General features: G+C 31.8%; 1 protein-coding gene across 6 annotated transcripts; it reads right to left on the bottom strand.

The window, feature by feature from the left end:
* Positions 1-492: 492 nt before the first annotated feature.
* On the bottom strand, positions 493-8,107 carry LOC107479707 (OVARIAN TUMOR DOMAIN-containing deubiquitinating enzyme 7). 6 transcript variants are annotated; one of them, XM_016099821.3, is made up of 12 exons: positions 7,895-8,107; positions 6,906-7,012; positions 6,001-6,076; positions 4,565-4,714; positions 4,044-4,105; positions 3,431-3,515; positions 3,200-3,349; positions 2,787-2,904; positions 2,444-2,568; positions 2,231-2,331; positions 1,737-2,001; positions 493-751 (listed from the first exon to the last, which is right to left on the bottom strand). In XM_016099821.3, the coding sequence occupies exons 1-11, from the start codon at positions 7,949-7,951 to the stop codon at positions 1,872-1,874; spliced, it is 1,161 nt and encodes a 386-aa protein (XP_015955307.1). In that variant the 5' UTR covers positions 7,952-8,107; the 3' UTR covers positions 493-751; positions 1,737-1,871. The 6 variants fall into 6 exon arrangements, with proteins under 6 accessions (XP_015955307.1, XP_052118477.1, XP_052118500.1 ...); XM_052262517.1 differs by having other exon boundaries at positions 2,231-2,328; XM_052262540.1 differs by having other exon boundaries at positions 7,899-7,921.
* Between the last annotated feature and the right edge of the window lie 14,061 nt (positions 8,108-22,168).

The following is a 22,168-nucleotide window of genomic DNA, read 5'->3' as shown; positions in this document are numbered from 1 at the left end:
TATAAAATAAATAAATAAGACAGAAAATAGATATAAAATAAAGAAACATAAATAGATAACTTTAATATTAATATTCTTTAATATAAGTATCTTAATATAATATAGTTCATATATATTTACTAATATATGTAACAACTTATTTATAAAAAAAAGGAAGAAACAATATAAGAAGGAGAGAGTAATTTTATTATTACTATTATGTATTATTAATGAAAGTTTAACCTCCTATTTATACCTATACAAAATGTTATATTTTCAACGTTATTAAGTTCATTCACATAATCAACCTTATCACAACAAGTTCATTCACATAATCAACCTTATCACAACAGAAAAAAACCCTTCTCAGCCTGAGCTATTAACTTTACAATGATATTAAAACGACAATAATTTAAATTATCTTATTTAATTTCACATTTATAATTTTATATATATAATATTTATAATGATATATTTATTACATTTAATATTACCCATTTATTACAGCAGTAATTAATAAATACAAAATATAGTAATTTTAGACTGATTTTCGTTGTCTTCCAACAATTTTGTAACTTTATTAGTATAAATCATTATCAATCATTTTTGTTACCCTTATATTTTAGGCCAAACTGATTCTCACACAAGATATTACAATATAAAATTGATAAAAACATCCATGTTGTTCCATTATAAGAAAATAATGCTTTTATAACAATATTCCACCTATTGTCCATCCTTCTGTCCAAAACTAGCCTGTGTCAAAAGGAACCTATTTACAAAAGGAAAAGAAAAAATTACACGTCATGAAAACTATATATTTTTGTGTTGCTAATATTTAATAAAAAATATTATATGGACCACCTTTGTTTACACAGTACACCTCTTTTGTATATTATCAAATTTGTGTTAAAAGTAATTGATAAAAAAGTAAAGGTAAAAATTTGTCTTTTATAACATGAAAAAAAGGTATACAAAAGCAGTGACAAGTACAAACATTGTTTCTCATAATCTGGAGTGACTTCAGAGTAAACCCTACTAGTAAAAGTTTATAAAGGACGCATTCAAACTCTCAGTACAGAAAGTACCATAATAATAATAATAATAATAATAATAATAATAATAATAATAATAAATAATCATAAACGAGGGATCTGATTACACCAGAGGTTGGAGTGGTGTTTGTGTTTTGCAGAAACATAAGCACCTCGTTTTGTGCTTTATAAATCAAACATATCATTTGTTTGTATTTGTAGCTTAGGAAAGTTAAGGGCAGTCAAAAGTAACTTATATTTATAAAAATTAAAAAATCTAATATAATATCATATATTAATAATTCAGATTTATCTTTAATTAAATTGATGTCAAATTCCATTGACGATAAAAATTGCCCCCTATTTATGTGTATTATGGTAATTTTAAATTCACCAAATACAATTGTTGTTATTTGTGTTTACTGAAAACCATTTTACATTTGATTTGCCAAAAACAGATGCTACAACTTTTAGAAAGCTATTTTTCAAAAGTTAATTTTGATAAGCTATCTGCAAAAAGTACAAGTTTTACTAAACAAGCCTAAATCAAATTAGCTTATATCATCAAATAATAACTCTATGCCTGATGAATTTTATAAATCTGACTATTAACTTGATAATCAAGCTAACCAAATTTCGGAAAACAATTACTTAAAATGATCATTTACAAAAAATTTCTCCTCAGTGTAAATCAGCATAGCATACAATGAAAAACTCACTTACCTGATGTAGTTTTTAATCCTCAGGGGGAACAAGAAATTAGCCACACCTGGAGCGGACAAGAACTCGCAAACCATTATCTTGAAGCAATGAAGAGGTGGTGTATTCCACAATATGAGTCTTACATTTATAATGAACTCAAATACAAAGTGCGCCCATGTCGGGTGTCACCGAATCATAGTCACCGGACACATCCGCTTTTGACGAAACCCCTTTCTTTCCATGCTTGCTGTCTCTTTTGCTCCTCCTAGTTTCGGCTGCTTGGTTACTGACACAACAATTGAAGTTTTTGTACCACATTATAATCATCTGCTATGCATAACTCATGTTGATCGCATTCTTATAGCAGTAAAAAATTAAAACCATATCAACAAATTTAAATTCAAGGAACATCACATGAGCACCCTAAATAAAAATTTCTAAGCACACTGCAGACATGATCGAAATTTTGAAACAGAAACAGGAGCACAAAAAAAGGGAGTAAAAAAGATGCATACACCACAAACCGTGCAGATTGTCTAGCCAAGGTTGTTCCACAACAAGCTTTGTATTTCTTTTTTGAACCACATGGGCACATTTTGTTTCTAGAAATCTTCTGCTGTTAACATTCGGAAAGAAGTGGCAACAAGATTGTCAAAAGAGATCAAAGAATAAGAGACACAAGCACGGCGCATGCAGACACACTGGCAGAGAAAGTAGACAAAGAATACCTTGTCGTTTTGTTGAGATGTGCTACGTTCATTGGTCTTCCTGGAGCTTTTACTTGATTCGGCATTTATGCTGTTCTCTACTATATTATCTTTTTGTTGTTCACTATTCTCATTTTTATCATGACCTGTATATGTTTTGAATTTGGGGCAAGTATTAGCACAAAGTCAAAAGTGTTGTTCTTTTCCACTAATTGAACTGTTTAAACTAAATAGCAATGAATAAACACGAAGATGCATTAACTCTACCAGTATAAGTTTTAGAGATAAAAGAAAAATCTAAACAGGAAATTTGTACGTTTGTCCTCGGTTATAGAAAAGGTGAAGCACATGGACTAGGCATTACCATAGGCATCAGCCTGAATAGGAGAGGAATCACACTTTGTAGACCACTCTTCTTCTCCTTGTTCTGCAATTAGGAACTCTATTGCAGCATCGATGTCTCCGTTTACCTGCTCTAGAATCTGGGACAAGGAAGATATACCCTAAATATATGCCAAATAGTAATTTTCCAGGGAAGATAACAACTTGAAAGAGATCAGGCTGAGCCAACATATTATGAAGGGCTGGCAACACTAACCCTATCCGCGGATATCCAACCCAACCCTACCCAACCCATTCAGGTAGGGTAGGGTTGAATTTTAGAAAAATTTTAAACCCGCGGGAAGGGTTCGGGTGGAATCTAAACCCTCTCCTACTCTACCCATTGCCAGTTCTAATTATTTATGTCATAAATGGAGCATACAAACATGCTATCACCTGTTCCACTCTTTCAGTGTTTTCGCATCCGCTTCCAGCCATAACCAACTTTATAGAACCTGGCTGAAATGATTCCCTGCCAGCTTGCGCATGGGCTTTGTTAGCCGTAACTTTTGCTTGATGTGATGTCGCTGAAAGATCAGCATCAGCCTTAAACAAACTAGAATTAATCAGGCAATAGCTACTATTAATATTAATTGGAGAGTCAGGTAACAGAATTCCAATAAGAACCTTAATTACAATTGACCTTGCAGGCCCATCACAAGGATCATCCTTCAACCTCACACTATTATAATGCTCCCCATCATGATAAGACCTGGAAAAACAATCATATAGAATAAAACCATCAATGTTCACGAAAAAAGACAACAAAATTATTTTGAACTAGTTCCTATAGAAGCAATAGGCATAATTTAAATTTTAATTACATGGCAAATATGTATATATAGTGCACAGGACAATGTCGCAAGAGGCAGTCTTCCAATAACAATAAATGACATGATAGACTTAATATGAAATCATTCGTTACTAAATACTCCAGCTACATATCAATAAGATCTATAAAAACAAACTAATGCATAAAAGGATCCAAACCCATTGCAACACCCACCATGCATACACACACGATTCTAATGTCTTGGAGATACTAATCAAACACCAGAAGCATTTGTCTCAAATCATGAAATGAAGATGCTGGAAGCAAATTGAGGATATGAAGAATTTATTGCTTGTCTACGTCATAGATTTAGCACGACAAAAAGATTATTATAATGCTCTTAGTATCCAGCAATAACGACAAGACAGTATAAGTTCAAAAGATAACCACAAACTCTATAGTACTTACAAATGGATCATACGAGCTCGACAATCATCAAAATTTCTTACGTACCAACGAGGTGACATGTTCTGCATACAACAACCACTAAGGATGAGAATTTCGATAAGTGAAGTCTAGACCATCTGCAGAAATTGGTGTTTTCAATCTTTACAGAATTAAGTCTAGTTTAGACACATGCAAATATAAGAAAGGTGTAAAGGAAGAAATATAATCTAATGTGAAAACATATAATTAAGGTAAAGGCTATATTACCTTTCTAACCAAAATATAATCTAATGTGAAAATATATAACTGGTAATTGATTGGATTATTTTGGTTACATTACCTTTCTTACCAAAATATAATTGACGTAAAGGTTAGAATATAATCTAACCAAAATAAAAGTAAATATAATTGAAAGTAGTCCCCAGTCTTCATCGAGGTAAAGGTATGAAAAATCCAACCAATTACCAACTTCATTCCAAGTTCACAACATTAGAATACAAAGATAATGAAACAATTATTTAGTTTACAACGATATTACTTACCCGGTGAATGCATATATTACTATGTAACACAAGAGAAGCTGCCTGCAATTCCATATGTCCAGCCCATGTACCATCATTTTCCATCGTCTGGCAATATTCATCAAAGGGGACTTCATCTTCAATAAAGGGCTCAAACATTTCCCGATTGTCCTGTTAAATACAGCTTCAAAATGAGATTATGTTAAAGGGTTTCAATGTACAAATTAAAAGACAGAAACTAACAGACATACACAGACAAATATATATACAAGATGTCACTCAGTTTGCAAGAATCTGATAAAGCTAATAACCTTAATATTTATGTAAAGTCACAAACATAAACTATAAGACTGATGGAAAACAAATTGACAAATTCTGTGTGGGAAATAAGCAATTGTAATAATCAACAAGAACAATAATCAAGCATTATCCCATGGAATGATATGCTAAAAGGATCAAATGATCAAAAAGTGAAAAGATTAATAAAGAAACTCCATCAGATCTATGATCCTTACTGGAGCTTTTACAAGCCTTATTCAAACAAATTAAGCCACATAAGGATAGAGTCTAAATACTTTTCTACAACAGATGCTACAAGCCTAGAACAACTTTCTCTCTAATACCATCGGATGCGGTGTGTTCATTGACATGTTTCTACAACAGGTTCTGATTCCATAATCTTTCAAATACTCCTACCAATTTTCTAAATTGATATTACTAGTGTGTACAGATTAGCTGATAAGCCCTTCCCCTTTTGTAAGAACTAAGAAACAATTGCATGTTCCACGTGGATAAAAATTTTTGCATAAGTGCATAAACTTGAAGCTCAGACTAATGATGTTAAAGAATTACGCGAAGGATATAAAGAGAAAAAGGGGTAAAGTACTAAATTGGTCCCTTACGTTTAGGCGTAATCCTGTTTTGGTCCTTAAGGTTTAAAGTGTCCTATCTGAATCCAAAAAAGTTTCATTTAGCTTCAATGTAGTCCCACTGTGAGATCAAAGTTAAATAATTAACAAAATGTCCTACATGACAGCAGTACAAGAACAAGGTCAATAATTTGGAGAATAAGTACAAACTCTAGAGGCACAAAATCAATCGTAGATACGTCAATACATTTATTTATCGTTTTTCTTACAATTTAAATGAAATATTTCTATAGAACTAAGGAGAATGATAAATAAATGTATTGATACATCCACGGTTGATTTTATGTCTTTGGAGCTTGTACTTGTTCTCCAGATTATCAACCTTGTTCTTGTACTGCTGTCATGTAGGACATTCCGTTAATTATTTAACTTTGACCTTACGGTGGGACTATATTAAGGCTAAATGAAACTTTTTTGAATTCAAATAGGACACTTTAAATCTTAAAGACCAAAACAGAATTACGCCCAAACGTAGAGGACCAATTTAATACTTTACCCAAAGAAAAAGTGTTTCCAAAAACACCATACCATTATGTGTTTCACCACCATGCTGCGATACTTTTGATGTCCCTCTTCATTACCTTCCAACTGATCAGCAAGGGCTCTGCACAAGAATAGAAGAGTGAAAAGGTTAAAACTAATAATATACTCGGACATAATTGATTCATCTGATTGCAAACACCAATTGCCACCAGACTACCTATCAACAAACAAAAAGAAGTGGAAGGGGCTTTCCAAGTAGGGGTTGGTAACTGGGAAGGATCTTCTTAGAATTGTGGGCCTTATTCCCACCCAAAAGTTAACTCAAGGGAGAAAGATCACCTTTATAATGATAAAAGCTCTCTAAGCCCTTTTGGTGCATAACCAATGGGGGATGAACTAAAGCACCCACAAACGCAGGGCTATATATTTTGAAGTAGTTCACAGAAATGTGCTTCTGCAAGTAGTCCAATATAAATAATGATACCATCTTAACATTTTCGTGTAATTCCACCCAAAGAACTAGCTCAAGGGAAAGAATTGCCCCAGTGATGATACTCTTCAAGCATTGTGGAATTCAATAAAGCTAAGAGCACTAGAGCAGATAATGCCAAAATCTCATAGGCTTAACCTAACCTCAGATTTAGCATAAGAACAATGAGGGTGGTATTATATTATTTTCTGTACTAGTACCATCTCCAGTTTATTTGATTTCTCACTTTAAGACATATGCAGAAGAGCAAAGAAACTCAAAATCAAGGCTTATTTATAAAGACTTTTTACTAAAATACTCTTATATAATTTTTAACATCTAATTAGTTCATCCTATTAAGCTTACATTCCTTAGTCAATAATGTGCTTAAAACTATATGATGCGCAAAATTAGAAAACTAATAATAACTTTTTTCTTTAATATATGAGAATCACAGATAAAATCAACTAAGAAAGCTGACCTGAAGAAACAATTACCATCTGCTGTTATGTCAACAATGCGCAGGCCCAGTGCATCCAACTGACTCCGAAATTGTGAAGTATCAGCTGGTTTCCCGGGCTTCTTATTCTGTTAAAAAAAAAATGGCAGCACATTGATTCTTAGAAGCATTACAAAATCATAGTTGGATTATTTACTTAAACAAGTTGATTGAGGAGGTTACTTAATCAAAAGAACAAAGCATCCATGCGCGCGCAGACATTCTCATCATAACATCGTATATGCTTAACCTTCGAAAGTCATTAAGCACCAAAAGATTTGACACATCTTGACAAATACAAACTTGACATTATGGATGCGCTTGTTTTAACTTTCTCTGACAAAACTTTTTCACATATTTGTATAAATTTAGAAAATAACCAGAATGTAAAAAATATAAAAATCAGTTTTTGAGCTTTTTCCTTCTTTTTGGATTTTGGTAAAAGCTAAACAGGGTAGCTTCTAATTAAAATCAGTTTTCAACATTCTTACAAATTTATTAAAAAAATTTCAAGTTGTAAAATCACTATTTTGAAAATCAGAAACAAATGCACCCCTATATCAGTGGCCAACTATCGTAAGTGAATATAGATGTCATCTCAGCATCTTTATGTGAATTTCATCTAATCTTATCTAATTATATTACAAAAAATAGAACATAGATAACCACTGATTCCAAGTACTCTAAAATCTAAACTCAAATTATGCGTTACACTTACACACACTCTAGGAAGCACAAGTTTCATAAACTAGTTACTTTAAGCAACAGTGCAACTCAGTGAACTCACCACTAAACTAAACCCAAAACGAATAATAATAATAATAATAATAATAATAAATTAACAAAAAGAAAATCCAAAAACAAATTGATTAGTGTGCATAACTTGCAGTTAAGGTTGATGCAGCAAACGCACGAAAGAAGAACGAAGAATCAAAAAATTTATAGAAGTTGAGGAAGGTGATAGCGGTTACTTGCGGGTGGTGTTGTTTCTTGTGGGATATCTTCCTCTGTTGTTTTGGCTTAACCATATCCTCTCCTCGTACAGAATCGAAAAACCAGAAATTGCTTGGGATGCCGGTGCGAGTACGAACAAGACCCAACCCTGGAACCAGTAATTAAGCAATGTGTACAAAATATTGTTATGGGGTTTTTGTTTTTGTAAACGGTCGGGTCCTTTGTTACCAGTTCAGTGTTTTATATTGATTTATGTCATGAAGGTAGGGTATCCAAATGGGCTGAGCGAGGCTGGATTTAAGAAACATATTTTGTAATGAAATAAATTAATTAATTATTTTTCAAAAGAAATTAAACTAATTTCTTTTAAATATAATTGTAGTATTTTACTCAATAGAGAAATAAATACAATGTCCAAAAATCAGGACAAGAAAAATAGAAAAAGCGGATTTCCAAATATTCACGAACAGGTGAAATTGTAAAAAAATAACATAGAAAAGTAGATAGGGAAGAAATCTTAAGGCACTATGTGCATGTTTGGGCGTCATTATTTTGTTAAAAAAATATCTTTTTTCAATTTTTTTATTTTTTAATGTGTTTGTCAAATTTCTAGTAGTAAAAGTAAAAGCACTAGTAAAATAAAAAAAAAAAAGATCTTTTTTGAAAAAGCTGTAATTTACATCTTTTTTTAAAAGATCTTTTTTCCTTAAAAAAAAGATGTTTTTCATGTAATAAATATACAAAAAAGTACTTTTATATTGTTATACCCAAATATAATTGATAGATAAAAAGACTTTTTTACATGAGATATCCAAACATAAAATTACTTTTACTTCTCTATAAGATCTTTTAAAAAAAATAACTTGAAAAAAGATCTTTTCTTAGAAGCTCACCCAAACAAGCCCTATGTATAAGGCAAAATAGATAGTTCCTAATTCAACTTAAGCGATGTTGCTAGCACTTTTTCCGAAGGCTCCTGACATGCTCGAAGGCTCGTCTGACATCTCTCCTTTCAAATATTCCAAACTATAATCAAAACTAGTCGACCTCTTTGAGGACTTGTTCCTTGAGATCTAATTTGTAATGTCGAATCCTTCCACCAATCGAAAAACAAGGAACATCTAAAGTCTGAAATGAGGTAAGCCCAAGGACTCTTCTTCCACGCTAGATTAGCATCTTCACCGAAAAATAGACAGTATATGAGTGATTCTAGAGCTGACTTGCAGATTGGACAAGTTGCTGGAGTGGATGGAAACTGCTAGTGGATGAGAAGCAGAACAGGAAGCTTACTGTGGAGGGGTTTTCCACGCAAAGAGCAAAATCTTGTGAGAAATTTTCAACTTCCATAAATGGCTCCAAATTAGTCTCTATTACATGAAGTTCGGATAAAATTCAATGGAGGTATGGTAAAATTGGTAAGCAATCTTGTACCCTGATGCAACATCATATGTTTTTGCTCTGTTCATTACCCATTGAATTGTGTCTTCACCTTCTCCTGGGATTATGAAGAGGATTCGCTGAGCAATTTCTGGAGAGAAAAGATTTGAGATTAATACTTGGTTTCACTGTATATTTGACAAAAACAGTTCTTTTACCCATAATAGATTATAACTATATGATAGTAGTGCCACAGATGGTGGAAGAGTGAAGGGCCAAGGAGAAGAGAGTTCACTGAAGATTCGGATATCACCAGAACTTACTTTTCAACTAATGCCTTTCTCTACAACTTGTCTCCCTTTAAGAATACTTTGTCAACCCCAAGAAGGTAAGTTTCCTACTTCTGCTGTAAGGATAGAAATAAATCTAAAGGAGTTATCTTTAAGTATTCTAGAAAGAAGAGAGTTAGGTTGAGTCATGCTTTTCCAACACTGTTTACCCAAAAGAGCCAAGTTTTGAGCCCTGAGATCTTTGAAACCAAGTCCGCTTTTTTTTTAGGCCAAATCATCTTATCCCAACTAATCCACATCATTCGCCTTTGAGAACTTTGCTACCTCCACCAAAACTAGATTAGAATCTTATAAATTTCATTTAGCAAGCTGTTTGACAGTTTAAAACATGACAATGTGTATATTGGTATAGCTTTACGAACTGCTTGGAGTAATACCTGTCTTCCTCCATTATATAACAAGCATCTTTTTCATCCTTGTGTCCTTTTGATAACCTTATCTTTGATTGAGTTGAAGGTCGCTTTCTTAGAGCGGTTGGTAAGAGAAGGTAGACCCAAATATTTATCTTGTGCACCTATGTGAGAAATATTCAGGTGGCTATTAGGGAGGTTCTAATCAGATCTAAAGTGTTATTACTGAAAAATAGGGCCGATTTATTAAGATTAACTCTTTGTTCACTGAAGTTCTCATAAGGTTCCAATAATTCTAGAATAGAGGCACAACTATTTTTCGAGGCTTTACCGAATAGAATGGAATCATCAGCGAATAGCAAGTGATTTATAGATGGGCATCTTCTGTTTATCTAAATTTTTTAAATAAGACTGTTTTGTTCTGCTTTGTGTAGCAAGAAGAAAAGTCCTTTTCCACATAATAAGAAAAGAAAAGGGGATAGAGAGTCACATTGATGGATACCTCTATTTGGTTTAAAAAAACCATAACATTGATCTTCCACAATAATAGAATAAGAAACGATTGTCAACAATTCACAAATCTAATCAATGAATCTCGATTCAAAGTCTAACTTTTCCATTATAAACCATAGAAAATTTCACTCTACCTTGTCGTAGGTTTTACTCATATCAAGTTTGAGTGCCATTTCGAACCCTCGTTTCTTTTGTTTAAGGTAGTGTATACATTCGTGTGCTATAAGAATGTTATCAGAAATAAGTCTACCTTTCAGGAATGTACTTTGAGTAAGGCTAATTACCTTGTTCATACATCCTTGGAGTTTGTAGACCAGTACCTTCGAAATGATTTTGTAGACAATAGAAGACAAATTGATGGGCCTTATCTGACTCATATCACTTGCATTTAGGACCTTTGACATTAAACAGATATTGGTGTGGTTAAAAGTTTTTAAAATTCTACCTCCAGTAAAGAAACTCCTCACAGGCCAGAACACGTCTTCTCCCACTATATCCCAGTAGAATTAGAAGAATTTAGCCGTTATACCATCCTCTCCTGGTGCACTCTGATGGTGGATACTAAAAGTAACTCTTTTTACCTCCTCCATAAAAATAGGTCTTTTGAGCCTTCGGTTTATGTTAGCTGTAAACTTCGGTCAAAGTCTATGAAAAAAGGTCCAAGATCCGCCTGATTAGAAGATGTGAAAATACTCTTAAAGTAATCCTCAGCTACCTTAGCAATATCAATATTGGTTGTTGCCATATTCCCATTATCCTTCCGCATATGTCATATATTATTTCTTCTGGTTCTAGATTTAAACTTCCGATGGAAGAAATTTGTATTTTGGTCTCCTTTCTTCAACCATTTAATTATAAATTTGTCTTTCCAATAAAGTCCTTCGTCCAAATATGCTTTTTCAAGTTGCTGCTCAAGCTCAAGTAATTTAGTGCCTCCTATGGTGGGACATCTTTTATCAAGGCAGGAATATAAAACTCAAAACAACTGAAAATCTAAACAACAAAATCATCTTTCCATGCCAATGCAAGTCCACCCACACTATCAAAAAGATCAATTAGAGTAGCCATAAGTCCTGAATTTTTTTTTCACCTGTCGAGATTGGTTTTTTTTGTTTTATAAAGAAAAACCAACTCGGGAGAGTGAGATTGAGCAATCTCTTTAAGATTGTCAACTTTCAGGGGTCTCTCAAATCCCTGATAATTTCACGATAACATTCTCGTGGGTGTTGGAGTGTCATTGATCGGCTGGCACTCTCCACCCTCTGATAAGCAATTAGCTCTTATTCAACACACATCTTCTTGGCCACAAGCTCTATACATGCCTTCAGTCCTTTAGAGAAGTCTTTCTTTGTCACAAATACCAATTTCTCCTCTTCTTACTCTCCTTTTAAGTTCATGATATGAATGAGGATGTGATGATAGAATGAGAAAAAGATAAGAAGAATAAAAAGAGTGGAAGAATAAGAGAAAGTTGTAAGGAATGGATTCAGATGAAAAAAAAAATTGGAAGAATAAGAAGAAAATTAAAGAATTAAAGTTAAAAAGAAAAAAAAAAGAAAAACTCTTAGGGTACAGCAAAAATTCTAGCAGAGCAATTTGAAAGAGTATGTACTTCTTGTACTCCACTAATAGCACTAAAAAATAAGAAAATAAATTCAAAATTAAACTAACTTTAGGGTAAAGAGTAAATACACAAATATCTTCTTTCTATATTTATATATAAAGAATAAATATTCTTTCAGTCTTTAACCTTTTTTTTTTGGTGTCTAAACAAAAGAGAAAACCAAAGCAAACTCCTAACATAAATGATTTGCTGAACAACAACGTTAGGCTCTGACCAAATCATATGATTGGGATTATTTCTCGCTCCATATCTAGCCATTCAATTCACCGTTTTATTTGCTTCCCTAGCTATCCTATCAACTTGAACATACCAAGATCTTGACAAAAGTTTCTGAATTTTGTGAACTAAATCAGCAACTTCAGGCGTGTACCCACCACTAGAGTCATGCAAACGGTGTAAGATGTCCAAGCAATTCGTTTCACATACAATGTCTCTCAAACTACAGCCCCAACCTAAGACAAGCTCCCTCCAGACTGCGAAAAACTCACATCTAATGATAGACCAGGGAAAAGAACTACCAGAGCAGTCTGAGATTCAACTCCCATTAGAGTCTCTAATAATACAACCAAAATCAACTAAACTCAAATCAGAAAATAAACTTGCATCACAATTAACTTTAAAAATATTACTTACAGGAAGTTCCCAACACCATCGATCCTTGAAGGTATTGAATGAAGAACACTGATGCATATAAAGTCTCTAGTCTATGACAGTACTTCTGATGAAGGCAACCACCTTGTGATCCGTCCAATGATTCCCAACATTGAAAATATCATTAGACATGTGTCTCCACAACCACCACACTCCGGTCCCAAAAAGAACCTCATTACCAGACATGACATTTCTAAACAACACCTCAATGGAGGTCGGTACGGTATTTTATAATCCACAAACTAACTGGCAAGTGCACCGGGTCGTACCAAGTAATACCTTACGTGAGTAAGGGTTGATCCCACGAGGATTGATGGATCAAGCAACAATAATTGATTGATTTGCTTAGTTAGGCAAGCAGAAAAGGGTTTTGAGATATTCAAAAGGTTTAAGTTCGAACTCAGAATATCAAAAGAAAAAATCAATAAGTTGGGAATAAAATATGGAGAAGATAGTTAAGGCTTCAGAGTTATCTATTTTTCCAGATTGACTTTTCTTACTAACTATTTTAATCATGCAAGATTTAATTCATGGCAAACTATATGTGACTAGACCCTAATTCCTTAGACCTTCCTAGTCTCCTCTAAAATTCATTAACTGCCAATTCCTTGGTCAATTAATTCCAATTAGAAGATGATGATCAAATTTCAGTTTATATGCCACAAGAATCCTAATTTTCCAAAAATAAGGGGATTATATATCACGTATCCCGTTAAATACAAACAATTAGAAATTCAGGATAATATATTTTCAAGCTGTTGTTCAAGTAAAGAGCTTTTCCAAGTTTTACAAGAACTCAAATAGAAAGAGGGTCATACTTCTGTTCCACCCAAATTCATAAAACAAAGAACGACAATTATTGAAATATAAATCAAAATATGAATTAAATTAGAAAGATCAAATGAATCAATCCATACAAATAGACAGAGCTCTTAACCTTAACAATGGAGGATTAGTTGCTCATGGAATGTGGAATGTAAATTTGTATAGAATTTCCTAATGGAATCCCCCCTAATAGAATCTCCCCAATAGAAGAGAAGTCTCTCCTTTTTATAACTAATCCTAATTAATTTAAAATTTAATATCTAAAATTAAGATAATATCTTTTTCTATTTTTAAATTTAAATTTGAATTTAAATCAGAATTAATTAAGTACTTCGCGTCTTGTAATGTGGGAACCACTTGGCTTCACTGGATCTGCGTCTACTTGGGTGCTAAAAGGGGGCCCAGAAATCACCCCAGTGTTTTCTGCGTTTTCTGCACGTGGCGCATGTCACGCGTACGCGTGACGTGTATGCGTCGCTGGTCTTCTTCGCAAGTCACGCAGACGCGTTGGTCACGCGTACGTGTCGCTGAGCAAATCTTCAAATCACGCGTACGCGTCAGTCACGCGCACGCGTCGCCATGGAAAGCTCCAAATCACGCGTACGCATCGCTCCTTGTTGCCATCTCCTTTGATTCTTGTGCTGCAGAAACTCCATCAAATTCCGCCGAATGCTACCTAAAATAAACAAAATTGCAAAAGACTCAAAGTAGCATCCATATTGGCTAAAAGATAATTAATTCTTTATTAAAATCAACAAATTAGATGCAAATTCACTAGGAAAAGATAGGAAAGATGCTCACGCATCGAAGGTGCCTTTAAACGAGTCAATAAAGCGAGTGTCTAATATTTGCCAAAGAGTCTTGGATTTAACACAGTCCCACAGGCAATGTTCGACTGTCTCCGGAGCCGCATTGCATCTTTGGCACAAATTCGAACTACCTAGATGCCTCCTGAAACAGAAAGCCTCCATCAAGAGAGCGTTATGAAGCCCAAGTCACAGTGAATTTGATTTTTTCTAGAAGATTTAAATGCCACAGCTAACTTCACTATTACCATTCCAATCCACTTTATGCTTCAACAATCAACTGTGACCGTCTCTTACACTGTACTCTTTTGTCCTTGCAGATCACCAACTCCATCCTGCATCTAGGTTCGTCGAATTCGGGTAGGTAAGGCCAAAAATGAATTGCTTAACTACAAGAGAAATTATCATAACAAGCATATCCACCACCTAAGATTCATCACGCCACAAATCAACCACTACAAATTCTAACTCAAATATGTGAATATAGAGAATAAAATCACAAAATCTTCAAAATAGAGTCTTCTCATCATACCACATGGATTGTTGCACATCTCCTACATTTCTCCTAAACCTATCCTTAAATTCTTAACCATTTACTTGAAAAATAAAATGTTTTTTAATTATTTTAAAATATTATATTGGTTCTCATTCATTAAAATTATTGATCAAATTACTCTTTTTAATTGGTTGTCAAACAACAACTTACTAACATGTCAGGTCTAGGTGCCCATAGAAATAATTTAATCAAAACAAGGACTAATAAACTTCTATTATTTTAAAAAATTAAGGAGTAATAAGTGTTCTAGAATAATTAAAATCTTTTTTTAATTTCTACTTTGAGATCCTCCTTTTTCTTCTTCATCTTTCTAGTATTATTTTCCATCAAATCCAATAGAAAAAAATTCAAGTAATAAATTCATGGTGAGTGAGCGTCGATCCCACAAGAATTAATGTACTAAATAAGTAATGGTTGACTAATTATTCTAGTTAGACAAGTGAATTTAAGAATTTTGAATATTAAATAGCATAAAAGACAGTAAATTGAAAAATGCAAATTATAAACGTGTGAAAAACTAATATGAGGAGATCAAGAGAGAGTTAAGATTTTGGAGACATTCAAATTTTTGGATTAACATCATTATCAACTATTTTAATCATACAAAGATTTAGTTCATGACAAACTCTAGGCGACTGAATTTCAATTTCTTGATAATTCAATCTCTTTTATTTATTTATTTAAATTTAAACCAAATAAGATCTTCCGTATGATTCCAATGGAGACGTGGTCCCCACTCCTTGCAGAGCATTGCCAGCGCTAAACACCAGTGATGTGGCATTTAGTGCCACCTATCCAAAAATGTTACGTGTGAGTTCTTTGTTTCAGCACTAAATTTCGGTGATGTAATTAGTCCGTGTAATTTTAAAGTCACGGATTCAAATCATAGAAATCGCTAATTTACTATTGATGTAATTATCATGTTAAAAATATATACATTAACTTTTTTAGACATGGTCCTTTTTTAAATTCTATATCAACATAAAATGTTTATGTATTGAATTGTCTTTTTTTATATCATTATAATACATGAATAAATTATTTTTATTTTTTTTAAAATAATATTATTAAATGTGATTTTTTATTATATGTATTTTAAATAGGACTAAAAAATATTATATAATAAAAAAATCAACACATTTAAGAGAAAAATAAATTAAAAGGAAACACTATCCTACATTCCTTTGTCTGCATTTGGGATAAGCACTGTAGTCTGCCAAAACATGCTAATAAAAGAGTGGAACAAAATCGAGCAAAGCTTTTCGGTGTAGGTGGGATCCTAAGACCATCAACCACCGAATTTGAGGCAGAAAAACGGGACCACAAGTCAAAACTTTGTTAATCAATTACTGTCATCGAAGTTGGCATTATTTGATTAATTAAAGGCTAAGATAGAGTTGAGCGAAAGATGGCCAAGAGTAAAGGCCATGGATTAAGTCGTAACTAATTAAAGTGAAGCAATGCATGTTGATCTACTATTGTCTATTTGTAGTTTGTACTCATTATTAATCCTTAAAAGGAAAGGCCCACTCGGCCACTCCTTGCTTGCTTTATTGTGGCTGCTACTTGCTAATATGATAATCTCACATTTTTCCATTTCCAATGCCACAAGTGTATTAAGACAAGATTTTGCTAATCCGGTAATAATGTTCAAAGATCTGTATTGACATTAGATGATTTTTAAATTTAATATACATTCAAAAAATAAAAAATGTCAATAGATTGTTACACATTCAAGTATTTTTTTATCTAAGTTCATTCAAGTAGGCTAATACCAACAAAAATAGTTTCATTAAAAGAGCGTGATTACACGCACGTCTTCTTCTTCTTCTCACACTCATGCATTTATGCATGGAGTTTCTTCTTCTTTTCACACTCGTTTACGCATAGAGCGTCTTCTTCTTCTTCGCATTCCTCCTCTTTCTCCTCCTCTTCCTCCTTCTTCTTCACGTGTTTTCTCTTTATCGTCATTCTTTTGTTGTTGTTGTTGCTGTATTTTTTTCTTTTCCTCCTTCTCTCCCCGACGAAGAAGCAGTAGAAGGTGAGAGGAAGAGTTTTGAATTATGCAGAACAGAAATGAATCGAAATTATATTCAAAATAAACCGAAAATTAAATTTAAAATGAAAACTCGTTTAAAAATAAGCACAGACAAAATTGAATCATAAACAAAAACACATCCAAATCCATCAAGTGCTTTTGCAGCATTATGTATTTCTTCTTCTTTATTTGATTAGATGAACAAGACAAGAAAAGAAGAACATGATGAGAAGTTTTGAGAAATTTTTTCTTCTTGCTTCTTCTTCTTCTTCTCTTTCGTTATCGTAATCACCAACAACATCAACATTTTGAATTAAATTGAATTTGAATTTATATAATAGGCAATGTTCGGTTCATTTAGTATTATACAATGGTTTCGCTTTGGTAATATTTTCGGATCATTTTATACACAGGTATTTCTGAATTCGAATTTATATGATGGACAAATATTCGGTTCATTTGGTATTATACAATTGTTTCACTTTAATAATATTTTCGGTTCGTTTACAATCTATCAGGTGTGTTATCCATGAATAATTTGTCCCAATGGTTGGAATGGCTTTCAAGACAAATTGAATGGAATGGAATGAAATCTAATACGATTGAATAAAGTGATAATAAATAATTTCATTCTTTTTTCCTAAAAAAAGACTCAATCATTAACAAAAATATTTCGAAATTACTTAAAGAATAAAAAATTTAGTCAATACTTATCAGCAGCATCGAGTGAATCTCAATTAACACACAAATGAACTGAAATAAATTAAGAAATGAACCGAAATTATTTAATGCTGGCAGTAGAGATAAAACTAATAAAGATGTTTGCAAAATGTTGATATTATTGGTGATGATGATAACGAAAAAGAAAAAAAAGAAGACATAACATTGAAGAAGAATCTAGATGTGCAAATTTGGAAGAAGAAGAAGAAGAAAGACAAGGAGGAGGAAAAGGAGAAGGAAAAGGAGAAGGAAATGGAGAAGGAGAAGGAGAAGGAGCACGCGATTTGAAAAGTTGTTATAACAACTTCGTTAAACTTGGTTAAGTATTTTTCTTGGATATATAGCTTTATTCAAATGCTAAATAAAAATGTTAATGAGATATAGTTTAAAGGAAGATATTACTTCTAAAACTTCCTTTTTGTTTACTTTTTAAGACAAGGATTTTGCTAACATGTGTTTTAAGAGTAGAACTGGGTACACGGGTCATGACAACTCATTTAATCCGCAATTCACACTACTTAAACTTGCAATTTTATTGGATTTTTCAATTTGCACCATTTAACTTATGGTTAAACGGGTTGAACCCACAGTTTAGTGGGGCAATCCATCATCCCGCTTTAAGTATATATAATATTAGCAAAAATATATTTATATGGACTAAAAGTAACAAACTATTAAAAGAAAATTACCTCAATATTTAGTCTTTAACTCTTTACTTAGACCTAAAATTAATATAAATATCAATTTATTGTTGTGCAAGATTTGTGCCTTCTTCTATAGTCCATTTTTTTTGCCAATTCTTTAATCATAATTCATAAATTTAATAATAACAATGCAAAAATAAAATAAAATAAAATAAAAAGACAAACAAAGAGAAAGAAATTCGCAATTTGGGTTGGCCTGTAAAACTGTAGATCAACATAGTACGAACACAGACTTCTCTCAAAGCAACTTATATAAATTAGTTTGGTTTGGTCCGTTAATATTTAGCCCATTATAATCTAAAATAAACGGATCGGATTGATCCGTACACTCATTTATATCTAAAGACAAATAATAAATTTATTATCAGTGAAAAATTTTAGATGTTTTTATTTAACGAATGTAAAATAAACATATTAAAAATTTAAATTTTTTATATTTTTAACAAAAATTTTCTTAATATCTATGTATAATTTGAATTTGGTTTTGTAACATTTATTATTCTATAGCTATATTTGGTGTGCAATAATTAGACTAAAACATCTTTCAATTCCAATTTATCACATGTGACTATCGTTCCAAGAGAGTGTGAGTTATGCTCTTTGATAGAATTTGTTCTGTTTTAAAATTATTGGTTTAAAATCATTTTAGTAGGCTCTTTTCCAAAAATCATTAACTTTTTAGAACTCCAATCAACATAAAATTGAATGTCAACAAACTAAATATACCAAGTTTAAAAAAAATTTATTTTGCACAAAAATGACATTTGAGGGCTGAGAACCAATCAAAATAAAATTCGGATTTATGTAGAATTTTTTGCATGATCCTAATTTCACAAAATCACCAACTCCAACTCCCACGATCAGTCCTAAGCAATTTTAAAGCTTCAAATCCAATTTGTCACACTTCTTATAAGCTACTATATATATACTCGATTTTATATAAATATCGTTCAATAGTAATTATATATGCAGATTAACTATATTTTTTTTAGTCGACTCAAATTACAATATTAATATAGAATATGTATGTGACGTAATAACTAATACTTAGGATAATTCATCTAAACAAATGGAATGGAAGGTATTATTACATGAATATCCAAAAACTAAACAACTTACATATATGTTTGATTTTAGACTTTATATAAATTGAAGCTATTAAACTCGATTTAAAGTTTTTATATGTAAATCAAATAAAATATATTTGATTTATATGTACAAGTAGTAAATTGAACGAAACAGATTCAATTTACTAAAAGCGAGCTTTAGTGAAGTAATTCGAAATTAATTGTTTTGATTTATTCCATATTATTAGACCAAATAAATCGAGTTTAATAGATTCGATTTATTTAACACAATGAACAAAACAAATTGTATTCAATTAATTCGATTTAGATTACGAGTCTAAAGTATATAAATACGAGTAGAACGTTAAATTTTTATTAGAGTCACAATACTTAGTGAGAATAATGTTTTTAGTTTTTGTGCACTACAGAAGGACGATTAAAAAAAATGTGAGAGGGAATAAAATTTATTGATAAAAATTCATTTAGTGTTTTTATTAAACCTTCTACGAATTTTGTTGAGTTTCAGAGTACTATAATTCCAAAACCAGGACTGCATGGCATGAAACAGGTGAAAAAGTTATTTTTATAGAATTTCAATTTATAAAAGCACTTGCATTTAAATGATAGATGAAAAAATAGAATTGAAATTAGTGCATCCACGATATTAAAAATTTTAAATTTTAAAAAAATGAGAAAAAACTAGTGAAGGGACTAGTTTAGTGTATGACATTCAATGTCAGGGACTAAAATGAGTCAGTTAATGTAAAGTGGGGGACTAATTTAGTGCATCTACAATGATGACATAATGGATAACACGTGGATGAATATTGTTACGACAGGTGAAATAAATAGCATTGTGACACGTGGCACAATCATCCACATCAGCATGCCACGTGTCATCGGTCAACACATCATCATACCATTATACGTGGCCAAACTATAGAGTGATATGTGTCACTAACAGCCCATGTCATCAAATCATGTCATCACGTTGTTAATGAAAAATGGATCAGGGACTAACATAGTGCACTTTTGTCAATATCAAGGACGTAATTGGTGCAATTAGAATCTCAAAGATGATTTTAATACACGACGTCAATCTCAGAGACCATTTTGACATTTAACTCCACTAAATCTACGTTCAACTAACACTAACTTTTCTAATTCATAAAATTTTCAAAAGTCATTACTATTACCAACATTTTTAATTTAAGATTTCTAACAAAATTTATAATCATTATGAGATCTAATATTTATAGTCAAATACTGCTCACTAAATATTGTTAACATTTTTAATCTAACTTAAAAGAAAAATTCATTTACTTACATCTTTGTTTATGCTACCAGTAATATGGGCAACTTCGTCCAAACAATAAATACGATTTGGGTCATCCTCCATATCCCAAGTTTTCAAAATTTTCTTAGAGAATTCTCTTTATAGGTGGGTGGGGTAAGTGAATTATAGAATTGTAGCTATAATTCGTATCTATCAAATGCAAATTCTTTTATAAAGCTTTCCAACACTAATTCGAAACAACCTAGTTTCAATTTACCTTGGGTCACATCTTGTTCAAATCGAATTTGATGGATTTAATTTACTATGGACATCAAATCCACAAAATCAGAACTACTTCATGTGATTTATTATAGGCCGGTTCTCACCAACGCTATTTCTCTAGTAAATCGAATCTATTCACTTTGATTTATTACTGTTTGTCCTAAATCAAATTCATTTCATTCAACCTACTATTGTTTCAAGTAAATTGAATATATTTCATTCAAGTTACATGGAGTGAGCTTAAATTGAGCTCAATAGTTTCGATTAGAGTAAAGATGAAAATCGGACATACATGTAAGCTATTTAGTTTTAGCTATGACATTTATGTAATATTAATATTTATTCTGTTTGTTTAGGTAAATTATCCTAATATTTATTTTTAATATTTTGCCTCATAATATAAATATTCTAATTTTTCTACAAAAGTTATATTTTAAATATTTTTATAGGGTAAAATATTAAATTGGTCTCCTATGTTTGGGCGTAATCATATTTTAGTCCTTAAGGTTTAAAGTGTCCTATTTAATTCTAAAAAAGTTTTATTTAGCTTTAATTTAGTCCCACCGTGAGGTCAAAGTTAAATAATTAATATAATATCCTATATGACGGCAGTACAAGAATAAGATCGATAATTTAGAGAATAAGTACAAGCTCCAAAGACACAAAATCAACCGTGGATACATCAATACATTTATTTATCATTTTTCTTAGTTTTATAAATTGTAAGAAAAATGATAAATAAATGTATTGATGCATCTACGGTTGATTTTGTGCCTCTAGAGCTTGTACTTGTTCTCCAAATTATCGATCTTGTTCTTATACTGCTGTCATATAAAATATTCCGTTAATTATTTAACTTTGACCTCACGGTGAAACTACATTAAAACTAAATAAAACTTTTTTAAATTCAAATAAGATACTTTAAACTTTAAGAACCAAAATAAAATTACGCCCAAACATAGGAGACCAATTTAGGACTTTACCCTATTTTCGTATATTTCGTTACTAATGATATCGATATTAAACTCAATAAAGAATTGCAATGCTTTTATGTATTTATGTTTAATATATTAAAAAAATTAGTTAAAGATACAAATTTTAAGCGCTTTTTATTTTTGGTATTGTAATTCAAGTGGTGTTTTTCAGAAATGT

Source organism: Arachis duranensis, chromosome 1 (assembly GCF_000817695.3).
Source record: "Arachis duranensis cultivar V14167 chromosome 1, aradu.V14167.gnm2.J7QH, whole genome shotgun sequence".
In the NCBI taxonomy this organism is placed as follows: Eukaryota; Viridiplantae; Streptophyta; class Magnoliopsida; order Fabales; family Fabaceae; genus Arachis; species Arachis duranensis.
The sequence above is the reverse complement of the archived record's forward strand: the minus strand, read 5'-3'. Positions and strand labels throughout refer to the sequence as shown.

Coding starts and splice junctions, on each gene's coding strand:
- LOC107479707 (XM_016099821.3), bottom strand. CDS start 7,951: ATGGTTAAGCCAAAACAACAGAGGAAGATATCCCACAAGAAACAACAC. Junction 4,715..6,000: donor TGGTGGTGAAACACATAATG/GTATGGTGTTTT, acceptor TGTATTTAACAG/GACAATCGGGAAATGTTTGA. Junction 2,002..2,230: donor CAATCTGCACGGTTTGTGGT/GTATGCATCTTT, acceptor TTGTTGTGTCAG/TAACCAAGCAGCCGAAACTA.